The 17,132-nt window shown below is 40.5% G+C and overlaps 6 protein-coding genes across 10 annotated transcripts; 3 read left to right on the forward strand and 3 right to left on the reverse strand.

Annotated features, from left to right (window-relative positions):
* Window positions 1-76: 76 nt before the first annotated feature.
* LOC133844509 (inactive ubiquitin carboxyl-terminal hydrolase MINDY-4B) lies at window positions 77-3,871 on the reverse strand. The gene is made up of 8 exons (XM_062278539.1): window positions 3,467-3,871; window positions 3,184-3,398; window positions 2,946-3,114; window positions 2,375-2,440; window positions 2,215-2,285; window positions 1,914-2,067; window positions 1,777-1,848; window positions 77-1,456 (listed from the first exon to the last, which is right to left on the reverse strand). The coding sequence occupies exons 1-8, from the start codon at window positions 3,521-3,523 to the stop codon at window positions 935-937; spliced, it is 1,326 nt and encodes a 441-aa protein (XP_062134523.1). The 5' UTR covers window positions 3,524-3,871; the 3' UTR covers window positions 77-934.
* Window positions 3,872-5,056: 1,185 nt separating this feature from the next.
* Window positions 5,057-7,500, reverse strand: LOC133846441 (uncharacterized aarF domain-containing protein kinase 5). 2 transcript variants are annotated; one of them, XM_062281425.1, is made up of 5 exons: window positions 7,085-7,434; window positions 6,164-7,021; window positions 5,933-6,098; window positions 5,521-5,869; window positions 5,057-5,461 (listed from the first exon to the last, which is right to left on the reverse strand). In XM_062281425.1, exons 1-5 carry the CDS (start codon window positions 7,097-7,099, stop codon window positions 5,167-5,169), a joined length of 1,683 nt encoding a protein of 560 aa, XP_062137409.1. In that variant the 5' UTR covers window positions 7,100-7,434; the 3' UTR covers window positions 5,057-5,166. The 2 variants fall into 2 exon arrangements, with proteins under 2 accessions (XP_062137409.1, XP_062137410.1); XM_062281426.1 differs by lacking the exon at window positions 5,057-5,461 and having other exon boundaries at window positions 5,632-5,869; window positions 5,929-6,098; window positions 7,085-7,500.
* Window positions 7,501-7,616: 116 nt separating this feature from the next.
* Window positions 7,617-11,669, forward strand: LOC133846440 (protein wntless). The gene is made up of 2 exons (XM_062281424.1): window positions 7,617-9,121; window positions 10,673-11,669. Exons 1-2 carry the CDS (start codon window positions 7,813-7,815, stop codon window positions 11,050-11,052), a joined length of 1,689 nt encoding a protein of 562 aa, XP_062137408.1. The 5' UTR covers window positions 7,617-7,812; the 3' UTR covers window positions 11,053-11,669.
* LOC133846445 (V-type proton ATPase 16 kDa proteolipid subunit c-like) lies at window positions 9,964-10,665 on the forward strand. Its single transcript, XM_062281432.1, has one exon. It carries the CDS (start codon window positions 10,126-10,128, stop codon window positions 10,609-10,611), a length of 486 nt encoding a protein of 161 aa, XP_062137416.1. The 5' UTR covers window positions 9,964-10,125; the 3' UTR covers window positions 10,612-10,665.
* On the reverse strand, window positions 11,488-13,279 carry LOC133846442 (putative Dol-P-Glc:Glc(2)Man(9)GlcNAc(2)-PP-Dol alpha-1,2-glucosyltransferase). The gene is made up of 3 exons (XM_062281427.1): window positions 13,040-13,279; window positions 12,497-12,967; window positions 11,488-12,437 (listed from the first exon to the last, which is right to left on the reverse strand). Exons 1-3 carry the CDS (start codon window positions 13,190-13,192, stop codon window positions 11,712-11,714), a joined length of 1,350 nt encoding a protein of 449 aa, XP_062137411.1. The 5' UTR covers window positions 13,193-13,279; the 3' UTR covers window positions 11,488-11,711.
* A 71-nt stretch (window positions 13,280-13,350) lies between these two features.
* Window positions 13,351-17,114, forward strand: LOC133846443 (uncharacterized). 4 transcript variants are annotated; one of them, XM_062281428.1, is made up of 8 exons: window positions 13,351-13,583; window positions 13,663-13,850; window positions 13,974-14,674; window positions 14,792-14,956; window positions 15,012-15,137; window positions 15,194-16,170; window positions 16,238-16,941; window positions 16,997-17,114. In XM_062281428.1, exons 6-8 carry the CDS (start codon window positions 15,750-15,752, stop codon window positions 17,027-17,029), a joined length of 1,158 nt encoding a protein of 385 aa, XP_062137412.1. In that variant the 5' UTR covers window positions 13,351-13,583; window positions 13,663-13,850; window positions 13,974-14,674; window positions 14,792-14,956; window positions 15,012-15,137; window positions 15,194-15,749; the 3' UTR covers window positions 17,030-17,114. The 4 variants fall into 4 exon arrangements, with proteins under 4 accessions (XP_062137412.1, XP_062137413.1, XP_062137415.1 ...); XM_062281430.1 differs by having other exon boundaries at window positions 13,374-13,583; XM_062281429.1 differs by lacking the exon at window positions 13,974-14,674.
* The last annotated feature ends 18 nt before the right edge of the window (window positions 17,115-17,132 follow it).

Raw genomic sequence — 17,132 nt, forward strand, 5'->3', positions numbered from 1 at the left:
ATACACCGTCCCGATATTAAAGAATTGATCGTGTTTTTTCATAATTATCTTGAACATTTATTTCTAAATACATCTTAACAATTTTTGTATTTTATGCGAATGTAATTGTAAGTGCCGTGGATATGTAGTTTAGTATTGTAATTTGATCGTCTAGTGGCTCCAGGCGGCAACCTCAACTGGTTGAGTTCCTGTAGTCGCTCTTGATGGATTGAGAGAGGCCTCGGTAACATAATTTCCGCAATATTTTACGTGTATTTACCATCGCTGTTTTGGAATTTACAAATTCGTGTATCTTTTTAAAATACCATTTGAAAATTATTTGACATTTCTTCAGAACAGAGCTCAGAGACAGCCATTATTAGAAGTCAACTAAGTGAATAATTAGAAAAAGTGTGCTGGGTTTTGTTTTTTGTTTAGTTTTTTAACTATAAAGCATACAATTAATGGCACTAGACTATAGTAATTAAAACTAGTTAAGGAATCTATCATCCATTAAGGGGAGTTATACTTCTATGTATAGTTCATTAGAGCTCTATCACAACTAGTAAGTGAATAATAAAAAACTACATAACAAATGAAAATAGTAATTATTTTTGGTAAGGGGAACTTACGGGAATTGTATTATAAAAAGGATTGTTAGACTAACAAATGGTGCTAGGACAACTATGGAACTGTAGGAGTAGATAACTTACTTGGCTGCAAATGGTGTAGGGTATTGGTCATTCGCCAAGAAAGTCGATTTATATCATAGATTAAGAGACAACATAACAAGCTGACATGCTGACAATGCAAATTGTGAGAAAAGGGGAGAAGGAAATTGTTTAGTGGGAACTACACTAGAGGCCGGGGGAGGAAAGTTAGCTAACTTCTTTAGAGGGGGGAAAGTAGAGTTTTGCATTTTCGTTTATGATGGGGGAGGAGCTGGTCTCTCGTACTACTGTGTGGTACTAAAAAGATAACTCAACATCGATGGCTGCACGTGAAAGCTTATAGTTGCCTCTTCCCACTTGGTATGAATCAAACGCTGCAATGGCGTGTTGAGCGTTGACTCCTCCTTGGCGACCACATCGTTGCCAGCGCTAGCACCACTAGCACCACCACCGCCGCTAGTGCCAGCGACACCAACAACGCCGGCAGCAGCACCACCAACCGGCGAGACAGGCTCATCCTTGCCCGGCTTGCCCGACAACGAGGTGCTCTCCGGTGTAATTGGCTGCCGCTCCAACATGACCAATGCCTGCTCATTGTACGTCCGATTATCGATGGTCATCAGTATCTGATGGCCCGAACAGCTGTAGTAGTTCACATCAAAGCGCGACTCGGCATGATAGTTGCGCAACAGATCCGGGTTTCGATTAAAGATCACTCCATAATGACCCGTGCAGCTAGTTATCCAAATGGGATAGTTGGGCGTCTTCAGCCGTGAGCCCGGTTGCCGCGATTGATTGACAGCAGCCTAGAAATAGGGTAAAAAACATTAAGAAAAGAATAAATTTATCAGCTGTCTACTAATTCATTATAAGTTAACCTTTAAAACATTCTCATTATCGATATTCCATTTTGAGAATTCAATCAAAGTTAATCTTAAACTTTGATAGATCCTCAAATGTACATTTTCTAATTTAGTGTTTTTTCTCTCTAAGTTTCAAGTGTTCAAGGAGAAGAACAATCAGAAAGTTTAAGTTCAAAATGTGTTTTACTATCTTTACACTCCGATTTACTTCACGGTTTGATGGATGAAAGGGAATGGAATTAAAAATCAATAATATTACTCACACTAGCGGACTCAATATCCCAGAGCAGCAAACCGATCATACAACGCTTTAGTACGCCGTACTGCGGCACAGCCTGCAATGGAAAAGAGTGACAAATTAAGATCAAAGATCAACTTATAAGTGGCTGAAATTAATCACATAGCTATTTTCATCGCCCACATTAATCACGCCGTTGTGTATATAGGGCGTGGCGCGTCCGGTCAACAGCAGCGTGACAATCATCAGGGATCCCTCTTCGTGGTTGCTCATCGTCAAAGGTGAACCCTTCGTCGAGTCTAAATCCGTGCGCACTCTGCATCGAGTTGTAAAAAAAAGTTTATGAAAGATTATGAAATCAATTAGCCCATATACTTCAATAGTTGAAAGACTTTTTAGCTATATCTAGACTATCTAACGTGTTTGCCGAATTTTAAATCGCGCTCTACAGCTGAAATCTTACTTTCCCATCGAACGTGTGAGGACGGCGCTATAGAGAAACAGCAAAGTGCCCGGGGTCTCCTCTTCTGTAAACTTTTGGAAGTGAATTAGATACATTTTGTATATAAAGAACATTCATAGAGCTACAGAAGTGAGTACAATTCTGTAACTTCAATTCTTACGTATTTGAAATTGCGCTTCATAAAGTGCTCCAGCTCGTCGTTGGGGGAGAGAGTGAAGGTATAGAGCTAGAGACAAGAAAAGTTAATTGATTTATTAAACAGAAACAAAGGAAAAAATTTGTTACACGACACTAGTATTGAATTTGAAATACAGATTAGAAATAGTTGTAGCTTCTAATATTTCAAAAAGTTTATTAGGTTTAATAAATTTCAACTGATGTGAGGAATTTTTCAATTACAAATTCTTTTTGGAGCAGATAAAGAGAAGATTAAAAGAAGAGAGTCTCCGGAATTTTCAACTAATTTCAATATTTTAAAAACAGAAAAATAAATTTAATGATAAGACTATAAAAAGTAAGTGGCATAGATAAATACTTATTGTTGAAGCGTAGAAAATATGTTAAACAATGCGGCAAATTTTAAAAAATTAATTAAAAATTTGTTTAACTTGTAGAAATTAGATTTGAAATGAAATATAATATATAGAATATATTATAGAAATCGAATTTTTTGCTACAAATAGTAATAAGCAAAATCAATAAGTAACGAGTTATGCAATCGCTGGGCTTACCTTTTCGGTGACCGTGTCATGAAAGTAGCTGGCACTGTGATCCACAAACACCTCATCCTCGGAGGGCAGCACCATGGTGACCTTGCCCTTGTCCGAGATGGTGCGCAGTATTTCGATTAAGGCGTGGAAGAGTGCATCCCTCTGCATATCAGCAGTGGCCAGCAGAGGACTGAAAGAAAGCACACACTCAATGACATCTTAAATTTTCCTGGGGATTCCCCTTAAGCGTTCCACGCACTCAGTGCAATTGTTGCGAGTACTCTTGCGGGAGAAGAGCAAATACTTAACGATGAAGCCCTGCACCACGGAGAGCAGACCGCGTGTGGCATTCCTCGGACATCGAAGTCCATAGGCCAACTCCTCCTTGGGTGGAGCACCGAAGACGAAGGCTGTCTGCAGCCACTCGGCACGCATTGGAATCGCCGCTGTGCCAAAGACGAGCTTGCGCAGCTCCTATAAAAAAGCAACAACAGCAAGGATTCCAGTACGAATGTTATTCCCGATTTTGGAGGATCGTTTACCGTTGCCAGTTCGCTGGTAATGGGCGTGCCGCCCTGCAAAATGAACTCCTTATTCATGGCTAATTGGTATCGGTGATATTCGGAGACTTTTTCCGCTCGGATAATTTGCAATTTCCGCTCGAGACCTTTGCTACGTTCCGCGACTTGTCTGCAAATGCTTACTCCAGCTGCCTGCAGAGCTACTTCTAAGCCTTCGACGAGTCCTTTGCCTGACTGCCGCCAGACAGCGAGACATTCAGACAGCCGACATTTCAGGCGTTTCACACTTTAGCGTTGATTTTTAATTTCATATTTAGTTCTGGCTCCAAACAATAAAAGCAACAACAACAGTGCCAATAAACAATGGCACAAAACTATGAATAAACAATGCAAATATTATTTTCGAAAAAAATTTGTACTCTCAAATTGAATTTCTTAAATTTGAAATTTTTTTTAAACCCAAAAAGTTTGTGATACTCGAACAGTAAGAATGGTATATTTTATTATAAAGAATTTGCAAATTCTAGAAAGCTTATTCTGTATATATTTATTCACATTTGAAGGAGTATTGAGATTAACACAATATTTGTAAGTCTCATTGGCAAAATAGTTTTTACATGGCGACGATATTTATAGCTGAAGAAAGGTATTTTCAAATTCGATCAATTATTCAGATAAGCTAAGCTAAAATATAAATATCAGTTTTTTAACTGCAGACATCAATAGCCAAGTCTTAAATCTAATATGTATATCTATTCGATAAGGACTTCTGAAACTTAACATATAGCTCTATTCAGAAAATCGCTTTCAAATAAATTTGTACCTATTACTATTCACATTTTCTAAAAATAATATTCGATTTGGCCACAGTACAGCTCGACCTAGGCTTAGAGGACTTGACTCGCTTGTCTGTCAGTCAGCGAAAGTAACTTTAAATGAAATTGAATTGAATTTAGTTCTGTGTGCACCACACGATATACTCCATATACTCGATGGTGCACTTTATGTGAAAGTGTTATAAAGGTGTTCGGGAGGCGCCTCATTCACAACTTGCTCATATCGTGCATATATACTATATATGTATATGCAAAGTATATTGGGCGCAAAGATTTTTGGCATGTTGATGCCTGCCATGGCGCCCCACACAACCGGAAATATGTAGTTGTTGACGCCCATTTGTGCCTATTTCGGGGCAGAAATATGTGTGTTCCTCACAAGTCGACAATGCTCGATATTCACAAACATATATAGCTGGTTAATTAGATACCCTCTATGCGTTGAGTTATCAACTTAAAGTCTTCGTATAAACGTGCCTAAATAAATACACTTCACTCATAAACAAATCGGGACTTAAGATGATTTGTGTTGATTTTTTACAGGGTATATGATGCAGTAGTTGCATAAAATTCCAAAAGTTTTCGCTAATCTGAAAACTCTATTGATTCGTTGTGTTTGGGACTCCTAAGTGGCAGTGAATGTTGGTTAGCAATAACTGTTTTGAGTGAGCCAACCTTGGATAGCAGAGCTGCAATTTAATTAAAGTAGCTTATGTGACCTTTAGATAGCTAAACGGGTTGTCTATGTCCATCCAAATGACAAGCTGTAAGCGTAAAAAGTTGCAAGTTTTAATCTATTTAGCTTCTTTGAAATGACAAGAATCACAATTTTAAAAAGTATTGCACACATTAACGACAAATGCTTATAGAAAAATGCTCAATTAGCTAGTGCTGTTTGTCCTGTTCCATCAAATCATACATTAGCGTTTTTGCAGATTCCGGAGCGCGTCCCACCAGATATAAGAAATTAAAATAATAGTTCATAACCCGCAGCCGCATTGATGCTGACCACAGACAGTACTCGAAGTAAATGCGACGAAACATCCAGCGCATATACTGCACCGGCGATCTCTGATTGCGCTGGTAAAGACAGCGCTGGGCATAGCGTGCCATGACCTGTGGACGATTCACCACGTTCCCATGCTTGTCCCCAATGGATCGCACCGTATTCAAATTGCGGCTAAAAAACAAAACATGTTTATTATAGGAAATAAATAAGTTGTTCAATGGAGAACTCACATGACGAATAGCATGCTGCGTGGCATTTCCTTGAGCGTACTCATAATAACATCGAAGTTCTCCCTGGCCACCTTGCGTATGTGATCAAGCTCCTCCTGAGAGAGCTTGCTACGAATTGGACCGCTGCGCATTTGTATGGGCTGCTGGAAAAGCACTTCGGCAAACTTGATATACTCGACTACGTCAATCTTGTTGGCGGCCACCTTCATCTTGGCCTCGTCTCGTAACACAGTTGCCTCCCAAAACTCACAAAGCGGGCCGCGCACATTCTCCGGCAACTCCTCGTAGAGCCCATGATCTAATAAGACAATCTCCGCGCGTCCATTGTGTGCATTTTTTCGCACAAAAACTGCAAATTAAATGTTATGCTGCTTTCTTGAGCCGATCGTCACAAATTATTATGATTACCCACTGTTGCCGGGATGCGGATCAGCGTGCACGAAACCCGTGTGAAAGATTTGCTCGGCAAACACATTATATAGCTTCGAGTCAACATCAATGAGGCTTAGGTTTTGTTGCTTAATTGCATCCACATCGCCGATTTTATAGCCATCCATCCACTCCATGGTCAGCACGCGCTACAACACAAGTTATTCAGTAAGTTAAAATAAATACATTTGTGATAAACATATAAAGCACTTACAGTTTTTGTTTGTGGCCAATAGATTTTGGGCACTGCTACATAGCTAAGCTTCTTTAAATCGTTCGCGCATCGTTCAGCATTATGTCCTTCCTGCACAAAGTTGAGTTCTTGTACTAGGTTCTTGCGCAGATCGTTCATGATCCAGCCGAAATTGTAGTTCTTAAAGACCAACTCGATAATGTCCTGGAGAAAGATAATGGTCGCCACATCACTAATGAAACGCTTCTGCAAATCGCTGTACTGCACTTTGACGGCCACCTGTTCGCCGCTGTGTAATCTCGCTTTGAACACCTGAGCTAAACTCGCGGCCGCAATGGGCTTGTAATCAAACTCTTGGTATAACTCCTCAGGCAATTGGCCAAAATCTGTGCGGAACACCTTTTGAATGTCCTCTTTTGACGTGGGCAAACATTGATCCTGTAGTTTAGCCAGCGTACTGGTATATTCAATGGGCAATATGTGATTGATGGCCGCAAAGCCTTGCCCCACTTTTATGTAGAGGCCACCGTTAAGCAGACAAGTTTCCAGCAGACGATCAGCACTCTTCTGATGTAATACCTTAATCTTTGTCTTGTACTCGGCATCATTTTCATCGAGTCCCAAATAATCGATGGCAATTAACACCGCTGTCTTCACTGAACGCACAAAGCGCACCGACGATCCCGAGTAGGTGAAATCATTAACATAGCCATCATAGCCAAGTGCTCCTGCACCAACCAGTGCAAATCCCAGACGTACAAAGGGCAAAGTCTTCCAGCTACGACTTTGATTGCTCTGATGGGCAACGAAACGTCGGCTATGAAACTGTCTAGTTCGAAATGTTGACCGGTAAGCAATGCCAGGTAATTGCCAAAGCTGCTGTAAGACGTAAAGAACGAGTTTTTTAGAACTGTTGGTAAATAAATGGGGTTTCTGACTTACAGATGTCCGCTGCATACTTATGGACTTGTGTACTTTCTTATCAAAACAATTACAAACAGCTGTTTAGCTTTACCGCTGTAGCAGCTGCAGCGCGATATGCATTTACCCATCTGCCCATTAGCAGGTATACCTAATTTTGTGCAATATCTAAATGTCCAAATGCCCAAATTACTAAATTTAAATTATGTGTGAGAGCTATTTTGCAGTAAGCAACAGGTATAATTTAATCACATTTCGAATTTGTTGTCGCTATTGTAACATTCTGGCAACTGCAGCCATGTTATCGATAGATAAGTGGTTTACTACAGAAAGCATCGATACCTTAAGAGTTGCCAGCAATTGTCTAATTTTTAATTATTTTTTGCTTTTTGTTGCACAAATATGCGTCATCATAGAAATATTATGAATATAAGCATATCCTGCAATATTACAGATTTTGTAAATTACCGTTAATAGGTCAATAACAGCAACAGCTGTTTCGCAGGCTGTCTGCAAATTAGTCGACAACTCTAACATTCTGTATACGAACGCCGCCGCTTTGTTTGTTTCGCCGACAGTCGACGAAGAAGTCGGCACCTAACATTTCGAGTTCTTTTTATAGCGCAAATACAAATTGTTTACATTAACGTGAGATATCAAAAGTAGAGGACACGCCTGCTGCCTCGTAACTCGAAATAACGCAGTAACTGTGATTGTGCCGCACCTTAGCCAAAAAAATCAAAAAGAAAATGTCGGGTACGATTCTGGAGAATTTGAGCGGCCGCAAGCTGTCCATATTGGTGAGCAGTCTGTTGCTTTGTCAAGTGGCCTGCTTCCTGCTGGGTGGTCTCTATGCTCCCGTTCCCGCTGGCCATCAAACTGTGCTTGGCACCAAGTGTCGTGATGATCCCAGTCGCCAAAACGACACCAGCTTTTTTGTGTATTCACGTGGCGCCGGTGCCTGTAATCCAGTGCAGCTAGACGAGATTGAAGATGATCCACTGAAGATGGCCAATCAATTGGTGTATGTTTTTCAAATGCCGCTGCCACGCAATAATCGTGTACTGGATTATAGCCGGTGGCAGCAGAATCTCATTGGAGTGCTGCAGGTGGACATTGCATATGTTTCGTCTTCGGAGCTAAGTGCACCGCCCAAGGATCTGCAGTTGACTATTGAGGCGCGACTTGCGTATCGCAATAACGACGATGGCGACAAGGATTGGCAGCTGTATGCGAACAGCGTTGAACATCGCTATCTCGACTGTCATCCATCGAATGTGCACGCCAAGGAGACCCTCTACAATTGCGACATCATACCACTGTTTGAGCTGGGCGCACTGCATCACAGCTTCTATTTGCTGAACCTGCGCTTCCCCATGGACTCGCCCAAGCAAATTAACATGCAAGTGGGACACATGCATGATCTCACCTTGACAGCCATCTATCAGAATGGTGGCTTCACACAAGTCTGGCTGCTGCTCAAGACACTGCTCTTCCCCTTCGTCGTGGGTATTATGATCTGGTTCTGGCGTCGCGTTCACATCCTGCAACGTTCTCCTGCCCTTTTGGAATACATGCTGCTGTATTTAGGCGGTGCCTTGAGCTTCCTCAATCTGCCACTCGAGTATCTGACGCTGGGCGTGGAAATGCCATATATGCTGCTACTCAGCGATGTGCGACAAGGCATATTCTATGCCATGCTTCTCTCCTTCTGGCTTGTGTTTGCCGGCGAGCATATGCTCATCCAGGATTCGCCCAACAAGTCCACCATACGCTCACGCTACTGGAAGCATCTGTCGGCCGTTGTTGTCGGTTGCATTTCGCTGTTTGTGTTTGACATTTGTGAACGGGGCGTCCAACTGCGCAATCCCTTCTACTCCATTTGGACAACGCCGCTGGGTGCCAAGGTTGCCATGAGTTTCATTGTGCTCGCTGGTGTTTCGGCTGCCGTCTACTTTCTCTTCCTCTGCTTCATGGTGTGGAAAGTGTTCAAGGACATTGGCGATAAACGTACTTCATTGCCATCCATGTCGCAGGCGCGTCGTCTGCACTACGAGGGTGAGTAGATATTAGACATCTGCATGAGACCACTCACAACATACGTCTCATTGAATACATTCGAATGGAATGAGTGGAATGCAAGAAATGAATCGACATTGTATCAGTATAAGTTCGCGTTTTGCTTCATAGCTTGGGACGTTGAACGAAATGAAAGAGAACGAATGAAGCGAAAAGGTAAATGACAAATTTGACACTGCGTAGTATATTCGAGTAATTCGAGTTGTTGCGTGCAAATTCGGTCCATTCTTTTTTCTGAGGCCTGCAGTTCAAAGACGCATTCATGGACACCTTATTAATAAAAGAAGCGGACGAATCTGTATGTATTTGTAGTCCGCGTTATTTTTATTGTCTTTTTAGTTTAATGTTGTTGTTTTAATTTATATTTACAGTTTAATTTTATTTACAGTTGCAACTTGAATCGTCCGAATTCAGCGTCTCAGTTTTCTGAGTTCTCACTTCATTCAATTCGTTTCTCTTTCTCTATTCTTTGTGCGACTGAGTCGTACGTAAGCGAGTCAACTCATTCACTTCAGTTTGGCTTTGCTTTCAAATTCACTCAATTCATTTTGACCATTGTGCATTTGAATGTGATTTTTTTTTGCCACTCATGCAGACGTCTAGTAGATATGCTATTCATACATCTATTTTCTTGGATTTGTGTAAGACTGTGCTGAGTGAGTGAACTCCAAAAGTATGACAGGAATTAGGAGGGTTTTCAAGTTTCCCACTGTTTTTAACCACAGATTAAAGTTTCTATAAAAAGTTTAAACGGTAAGAGCCCAGTAAAGTAGGCAATAGAAATGGCCTTTGGGGATATTCTTAAAGTTTATTTTAATTTTGTTGAAAGAATTCATCGAAAACATAAAAACCAACTTTATAATAGTAAAAATATGTATTTTAAAATTCCAATCGGTTTATAACTGAATAGGCAACTGATTTAGGTGTTGAGCTATACTTCAATTGTGCGTCCAACTCTATAGCAAAGGAAACCATATTGCAAAATGTCTTCAGCCGAAGGTGAAGGCACTATTGATGAGTCGACGCATGCATGTTTCTTTTGTGTCATGGGCGTCACCTCGGCCATTGTGTTCACCACCATGGGAGCTGCTTATGGAACAGCCAAGTCGGGTGTGGGTATTGCAACGATGGCCGTCAAGCATCCAGAACTAATTATGAAGTCCATCATACCCGTTGTCATGGCTGGCATTATTGCCATCTATGGATTGGTTGTCGCTGTTCTCCTGGCTGGCACAATGTCCGAATTGTACACCAGTTTCCGTGCTTTTCTTAATCTGGGCGCTGGCATTGCTGTGGGTCTCTCTGGCATGGCTTCAGGCTTTGCCATTGGCGTTGTGGGTGACGCTGGAGTACGTGGTTCGGCATTGCAACCAAAGCTCTTTGTGGGCATCGTTTTGATATTGATCTTTGCCGAAGTGCTGGGTCTTTATGGCCTGATTGTGGCCATCTATTTGTTTACCAAGGATTAGGAACTTGTAATTTCAAAAGATTGGACACTTAATAAACTTGTGCGTATTCATTTATTTTTAGGTCTCATCTATCGCTTCAAATTCCTTATGCTGGCCACTTTGCTGTGCGCTGGTTTGACCGTCGCCGGCTTCATCATGGGCCAAATGGCCGAAGGGCACTGGCAATGGAACGAAGAAATCGAAATTCAGCTAACGTCCGCTTTTCTCACCGGCGTCTATGGCATGTGGAACATCTATATCTTTGCCCTGCTCATCTTGTATGCACCCAGTCACAAACAATGGCCCACGATGCACCAGCGGGACGAGACAACGCAGTCGAATGAGAATATTGTTGCATCCGCTGCCAGTGAAGAGATCGAATTCAATCATCTGCCATCCGACTCCAATCCCAGCGAGATATCATCACTCACCTCCTTTGCACGCAAGGTGGCCTTTGATTAAAAGGGTCAAGCAAACAATGCGAACACAGGAGATGACACGGCCCGTCTTGAATCATTTATGTTGTGTGTGTGCCAAACTAATTCTAAGATTAGCACTTGGCGGTCCAGGAGAGAGAAAGGAGGGAGAAAGAGCACGCTCTGCACTTCAACTCAAAGCTCAAAGTGTTAGGACGTACTTTTGCATTAGTATTACCAATTAACAGAGTAACATTTCTTGCCTAGTTTTTGCATTTTACATACACTTAATGAATAGACTTGATTCTTAGCCATTTATCTTCATCATTCACGTACAATATGTATTTCTTTTATATTCTTTTTGTCATATCCATGTTTTTTAACTGATATTTTGTAGTGAACGCGTGTACTTATTCTCCCAGACAGTATTATACTATATATACATACATATATGTATGTGTGAAATCTTTTAATCTAGCTATTAAGAATCTCTATATGAACGAACATTTTATCGGGTGCAACATTTGAATACCATAAGATATAATTACATAAATATATATATTTAGTGTACAACCAATCTTTACTTTTATAACTGACAAATCGTAGAGCAATTTATCACTCCAGTAGCAATGCAATGAATAAACAAAAGCAATATTCAATCGACTTAATGCTGTGTCTTTTATGGAGATGGAGATGGGAATGTGATTACCAAATGATGCGTTGCGGTGTGCGATAATTTTGCCAATAAAACTCTTTTGTGAAGTACACATAGAACGTGACCACATTCAACAGCAGATGCACGCCCAGTTCCAGCCACTCGGCGAATCCTTTGCGCGTTGGTCGCGTATTCAGTCGGAAGAGCACATACGGCACCAGGAAGTAACGCAGCTCGAGTAGCCGCTGGAAGCACAGCACCAGCAGCAGAGCCACCGGAAACATTATCTTAAAGCTGTCCGGCATATGCCGCAATCCACAGCAGAGTAGCGCTAATGCGAGCACATACAGCGGCGTCATGGCATAGCGGAACCACCAATATCTGCCGTACAGACGACTCCACACATAGAAGGTATAGTGGCGGTTGTCGGCCAATAAATAGGGATGCACCACAGTATTCAGGTGAATCACTGTCGCGATGAGCATTACGGCTAGGACTGTGCGTAGTCGATGGCGTTGCAGCAATGCCAAGGCCGGACGCAATTGGCGCAGCGTATTGGAGATGCCAAAGCCGGCAGCGAAGAGAGCGAAATATAAGAGCTGCGGCAGGTGCAGCGATGCTTCGTGAGCGCTTTTGTCGCCTACTACAATGGAGCCATTGATGAAGATGAAGCCAATAAATGGCAGTATGATTGAGGCATAGAAACAGCACTTGGCCAGAATGTGCAATATGCAATTGCAAATCAGCTGCGGACTGCTCAGCAGCTGGAGCCAAAGCTGCAAGAGAAATGAGTATAAGATATATGAAGATTGGGAAAAAACATTCAACTTATTACCGCTGTGTCAAAAAGACGTATATTCTTTTCGCCCTCCGGCCGAGTCTTGGCGGACTGTTGGACGACCGTGTCGAGTATGGTGATGCCACAGCACATACACACCCACACGATGTTTGTCTGACGCATAAGCACACTGGCTGCACCGCAGACAGCCGCCGGCAGATGTGCCTCCTGTTGCCAGTAATTGTAGAACAACAGCACCATGGTCAACGCCAACGTGTCCGTGTAGTACAAATGACTGAAGAAATATAACGGTGGTAGCACCGATAGGGTTATGGCTTCGTGAGCCGCATATGCATTGCCACCAGTGCCAGCCAGCGTGCGTCGTCTTATTTTGTACAACAACAATATGTTAATGCCAGCCCCTGCTAAGCTAAGGAGGCGCAATCCAGTCACGGTGCAGGCATTGAAGGGCTGCAGCACCAGAGCGAGCAGATACAAGCCCGGGAAGGTGGTGATTTTCGAATCCCACTGCAATATTCATCCTTTTAGCACATTTAAAGTAAAGGTTACTATGGCCACCGTAGTCTGGCTACGCCTTACCACATCGAATTGCTTGCGGCAAAAGGCGAGGCCCTGTGGTATGTGAAACTCCTCATCGATGATGTAGTCCGAGGTGCTGTTGACACGCAGAAATAAGGGCAGCGAATACAAGACAAACCCAACGGGTAGCACCAGTTTCCACGATCCTATCATGTTATTTCCTACTCTGCCATGGATCGATGTCGTCGCTTCAGCTAGCTACGTTGTTTGTTTATTTTCGGATACCGACACCGGCACATCTTATCGAAAGCTATCGATATATCAAGGCTTAGTATTTTTTTCTTCATAAGCGAAGCAATTGAAAAGTGTGGTCACACCTTATGTAGGTCAGCCGGGAAAGTAGTAAACAAGCAAAAAACAATGGCCAAAGCAGTGTTTACAAATCAAATTACTGATTACATTATTGAAAATGTTCAGGCTGCCGAGTTTATGTGGAATCACGCAAGTCCGCTATATAAATTGAAAAGTATGAAAAGTGATTTTTGGATGAAGCTAACGAAGGAAATCAACGCCAAATTCCATCCAACCGTACAGCTAAGTCAAGGTTTGGACATGCAATTAAATAATGCATCATTAGTGTTTGCATTTGTTACTGTATTTTGTTTATTTGGTTCCATCAACAGGTGACATATCTCGAAAATGGAACAATCTCAAATCTTATTATACGTTTGAAAGTCAAAAAGTCATGAAAGCTAAACAATGTGAATTTGCACCTGAAACATTTGAAGTTGATTGGAAAAATAAGTCCAAAATGGATTTTCTAGCGAAGACATTATCGCCACAAATTGCGCCAAGCAAGAGAATCAGAAGTGTAAGTATTTGCTAGTTTTTGCACGCCCTATATAAACCCCAAAAAAATTAGTCATTTGCATTATGACTACATTAATTTTAACATTATCATCATTAATTTCATTGTACTGAATCTCAACATTAGTGCGAAAGAGACAAGCATATGCATCAAATTAATAATCGATAGAGATAGTGATGCAACACCATTCTGCTACATTTGATGTTATCGTTCTTTTTTTAATATCGATGTACGAAGGTATCGATGTTTTTAATGGCTATTAAGAAAATTTTCTTAGCTGCCTCAATAGTTAGTTGCAGCAATCGTGTAATTTGTTTATCTGCTGCTGCGAAGCTTTTGATCTTTTCTTAAAATAGTGAAAGATGAGTAGAGCTCAGCACGTCAATGGTTTAACAATTCAAGAAAAGCTGCAAATTATTACAGCTGTAAATAACAAAGTCAATAAAAATATTCTGTGTGCAAAATATGGCTGTGACAAATCAACAATTTACCGGATTATGAAGAGACAAACTGAAATTCAAAAATATTCAGAAGTATCTGAATTAAAGCGAAAACGGCAACGAAAAGGTGTCCATGACTTGGTAGAGGAAGAGCTTTATAAATGGTTCAAAGAACAGGATTCAAACAACCTTGATCAGCGTACACTTTTAGCAAAGGCAAAAGAATTCTGTGTTAAGTTCAACGATGACTACGAACCCAGTGTCAACTGGCTTTGGCGCTGGCGAAAGCGTCACAACATTAAATGCAGAAAAAGTCATAGCTCAAATGATTCCTCACTTACAGCAAATTTATCAATTTGTGACCCTCTAGCAGTTCCTCCTAACTGGGTAAATAAATTAATTGAATCCCATTGTTACTATCATATACATACTAGATGCAACTAAGCGAAGCCGGTACCATAACAGATCATTGCTAATGTATATGAATAAACTTCCCAATTTCAGGAAAGTGCTACTAAACCAGACGTTGCGGATGATGAATACTTCAATAATAGCAATTTTGAGTCACAAGATGAATCCTGGTCAGGTGATACTGGAACCCAATCGTCATTTCAAGTGCCAGAGCTTGCTATTGATGTAGAGGAAGAAAAATACAGCGAAACTTTAAAAGTAAAGGCACAATTTAAATTCTCTTCAATTTGTTAAATATTCATTAAAATTACAGAGAACAGAGAGTACCCAGAAAATGGAGGATCGACATACAGCCAGTCTAGACAATGCACATTCCTCATCTCATTTACCAGTTTTAACCTCCGATGAAGAAGAACAAAAATCGCATATTAATACCTACGTAAGTTAATCAAACATTAAAAATATTGCATATATTTATGAGTAGGTCTTTTGTAGAAGCGACATCGGGAAACAACAGACAGACTGGCAACGATGGTGGCAAATCTTATAGAGCATCAAAATACTTTGTTCACACAGCGTCCAAATCAGCAATCGTCCCTGCAACATCCTGAAATGTACGCATTCTGGGATAGCATAATCAAAGACATACCTCCGGAAGCATTGCCGGAAATCAAATTTGAAGTAACGGCAGTATTACACTCAATTTATAAAAAATATAAAAACTAATTAGTTGATAAAATTAGCAACAAGTAAAATAGGCAGCCTGTTATCTATAAATGTATATAATTTGAGTCTTCCTTAATGGTATCTGCTTTAAATACGTTCGAATGGTCATATATCAGAACAAATTAAAAATTGCAACATACATAAGTTCAGCTAACGAAAATACCAAAATGAAAAAGCGTTTATTTCTTTTCGGTATTTATATAAAACGCATGACAGCTCACAATCAGCTGTTTTTTGTTTATGTTTCCTTGGCGTGAATTGTCGTTTATTGGTTGTGGATAAATATAATTATAAATTATAAATATTAACAAATGAAAAACTCAGCATGAATTTACTAGATTTGGATGATGATTCCCTTAGTTGTTTATTACATCATTTGCCCATAGAAGATCATATGAACTTTGCCAAAGTTTGTCAACGATTCCATCGCATTTGGGAGGATTACAAATGTTGGATTTACAAGCGAATGGAACTGGGAAGTAAATCAGCTAAGGGCTTCAAACAAGAGTTGATTTTACTGCACCATACAGCAGATCATGTGAAGAATTTAATTGTGAATCTGAATAGAAAATTCGAATGGAATAAAATATGCATGGAAAAATTTCTGAATATGCTGAAGAGAATGTATACTCTGGAGCGTCTTATACTGTGGTTAAAAGACGACGAGCCTTATGAAGTACTCGAGACTATAATTCGCACTCTTGAAACCCTGCCGAACATAAAGTGCATTGCAACCTATCAAGACAGTTAATTAAATGATTTAAGACTATTACATGTATAAATAGACTAACTAAATTATATTTTTGCTTCCAGATGAAGTTGTGGATATTTTGTATCAGTTTGATGATTATGAAGATTTCCTGAATGAATCCAAAATGAGTAGAAATCCAATGATTGAACCTATCTATTCCCATACCAAAATACGACTTTTGGTATTAAACAACGCCCCCATTAAAGAAACACTTGCCGATCTCGCCCAGCACTCAAAGCGCATTAAGGAACTTAGTTTTCGGATGACACAAAAGGCTGAAGAATATTCTCCACTCGCTGAGTTGCCAAATCTACGTGTGCTACAGATCTTTGGGCATTATGGTGATGATTGCCCGGACTTAATGCCTTTAGTTACTGCTCTGTCCTCAAAGCTATTACACCAACTATCATCACTGACGATTCATGTGCCTGGCCTGGGATACGATGAGACTGCAGAAATTATACGCATCGAGGGGTTACAAAGATTGGACTGCCATTTTAGCGAGCTTCGCTGCCTTGAATTGTTGAAGCATCTTAAAGTGATAACATATCTTTTTATTAGAGTAGCTCATACCGAAAATATTGACAATCTAGTCTTGGCAATTATTGAAAATTGTCCAACGCTACTTGTCATACAAATTGATTCGCCCAATTTAAGCCGCAGCATTATTCCAAAGGCATTGAAAGTGCTGCAAAAGCTACGAAGTTCAAAGTATCAAAGCCCACTGAGACTAATGTTCGGGAAAAACCCAGTACAACTCGATGCAGTAAATAATCTACATTCCAAAATATTTGTGTATACACTAACACATCTCTTTGCAGGTCACGAGAGAGTACTTGAGAGTTTTCTGGTAAACACAAAACGTTTGACATTTCGCCAATACTGTGAATATTTAAATTATAAGTTCGTTGAATAAAGTGTGTTAACATTTTTTTAAAATCTCTTTCAAGTTGTTTT

Source organism: Drosophila sulfurigaster, chromosome 3 (assembly GCF_023558435.1).
Source record: "Drosophila sulfurigaster albostrigata strain 15112-1811.04 chromosome 3, ASM2355843v2, whole genome shotgun sequence".
Lineage (NCBI taxonomy): Eukaryota > Metazoa > Arthropoda > Insecta > Diptera > Drosophilidae > Drosophila > Drosophila sulfurigaster.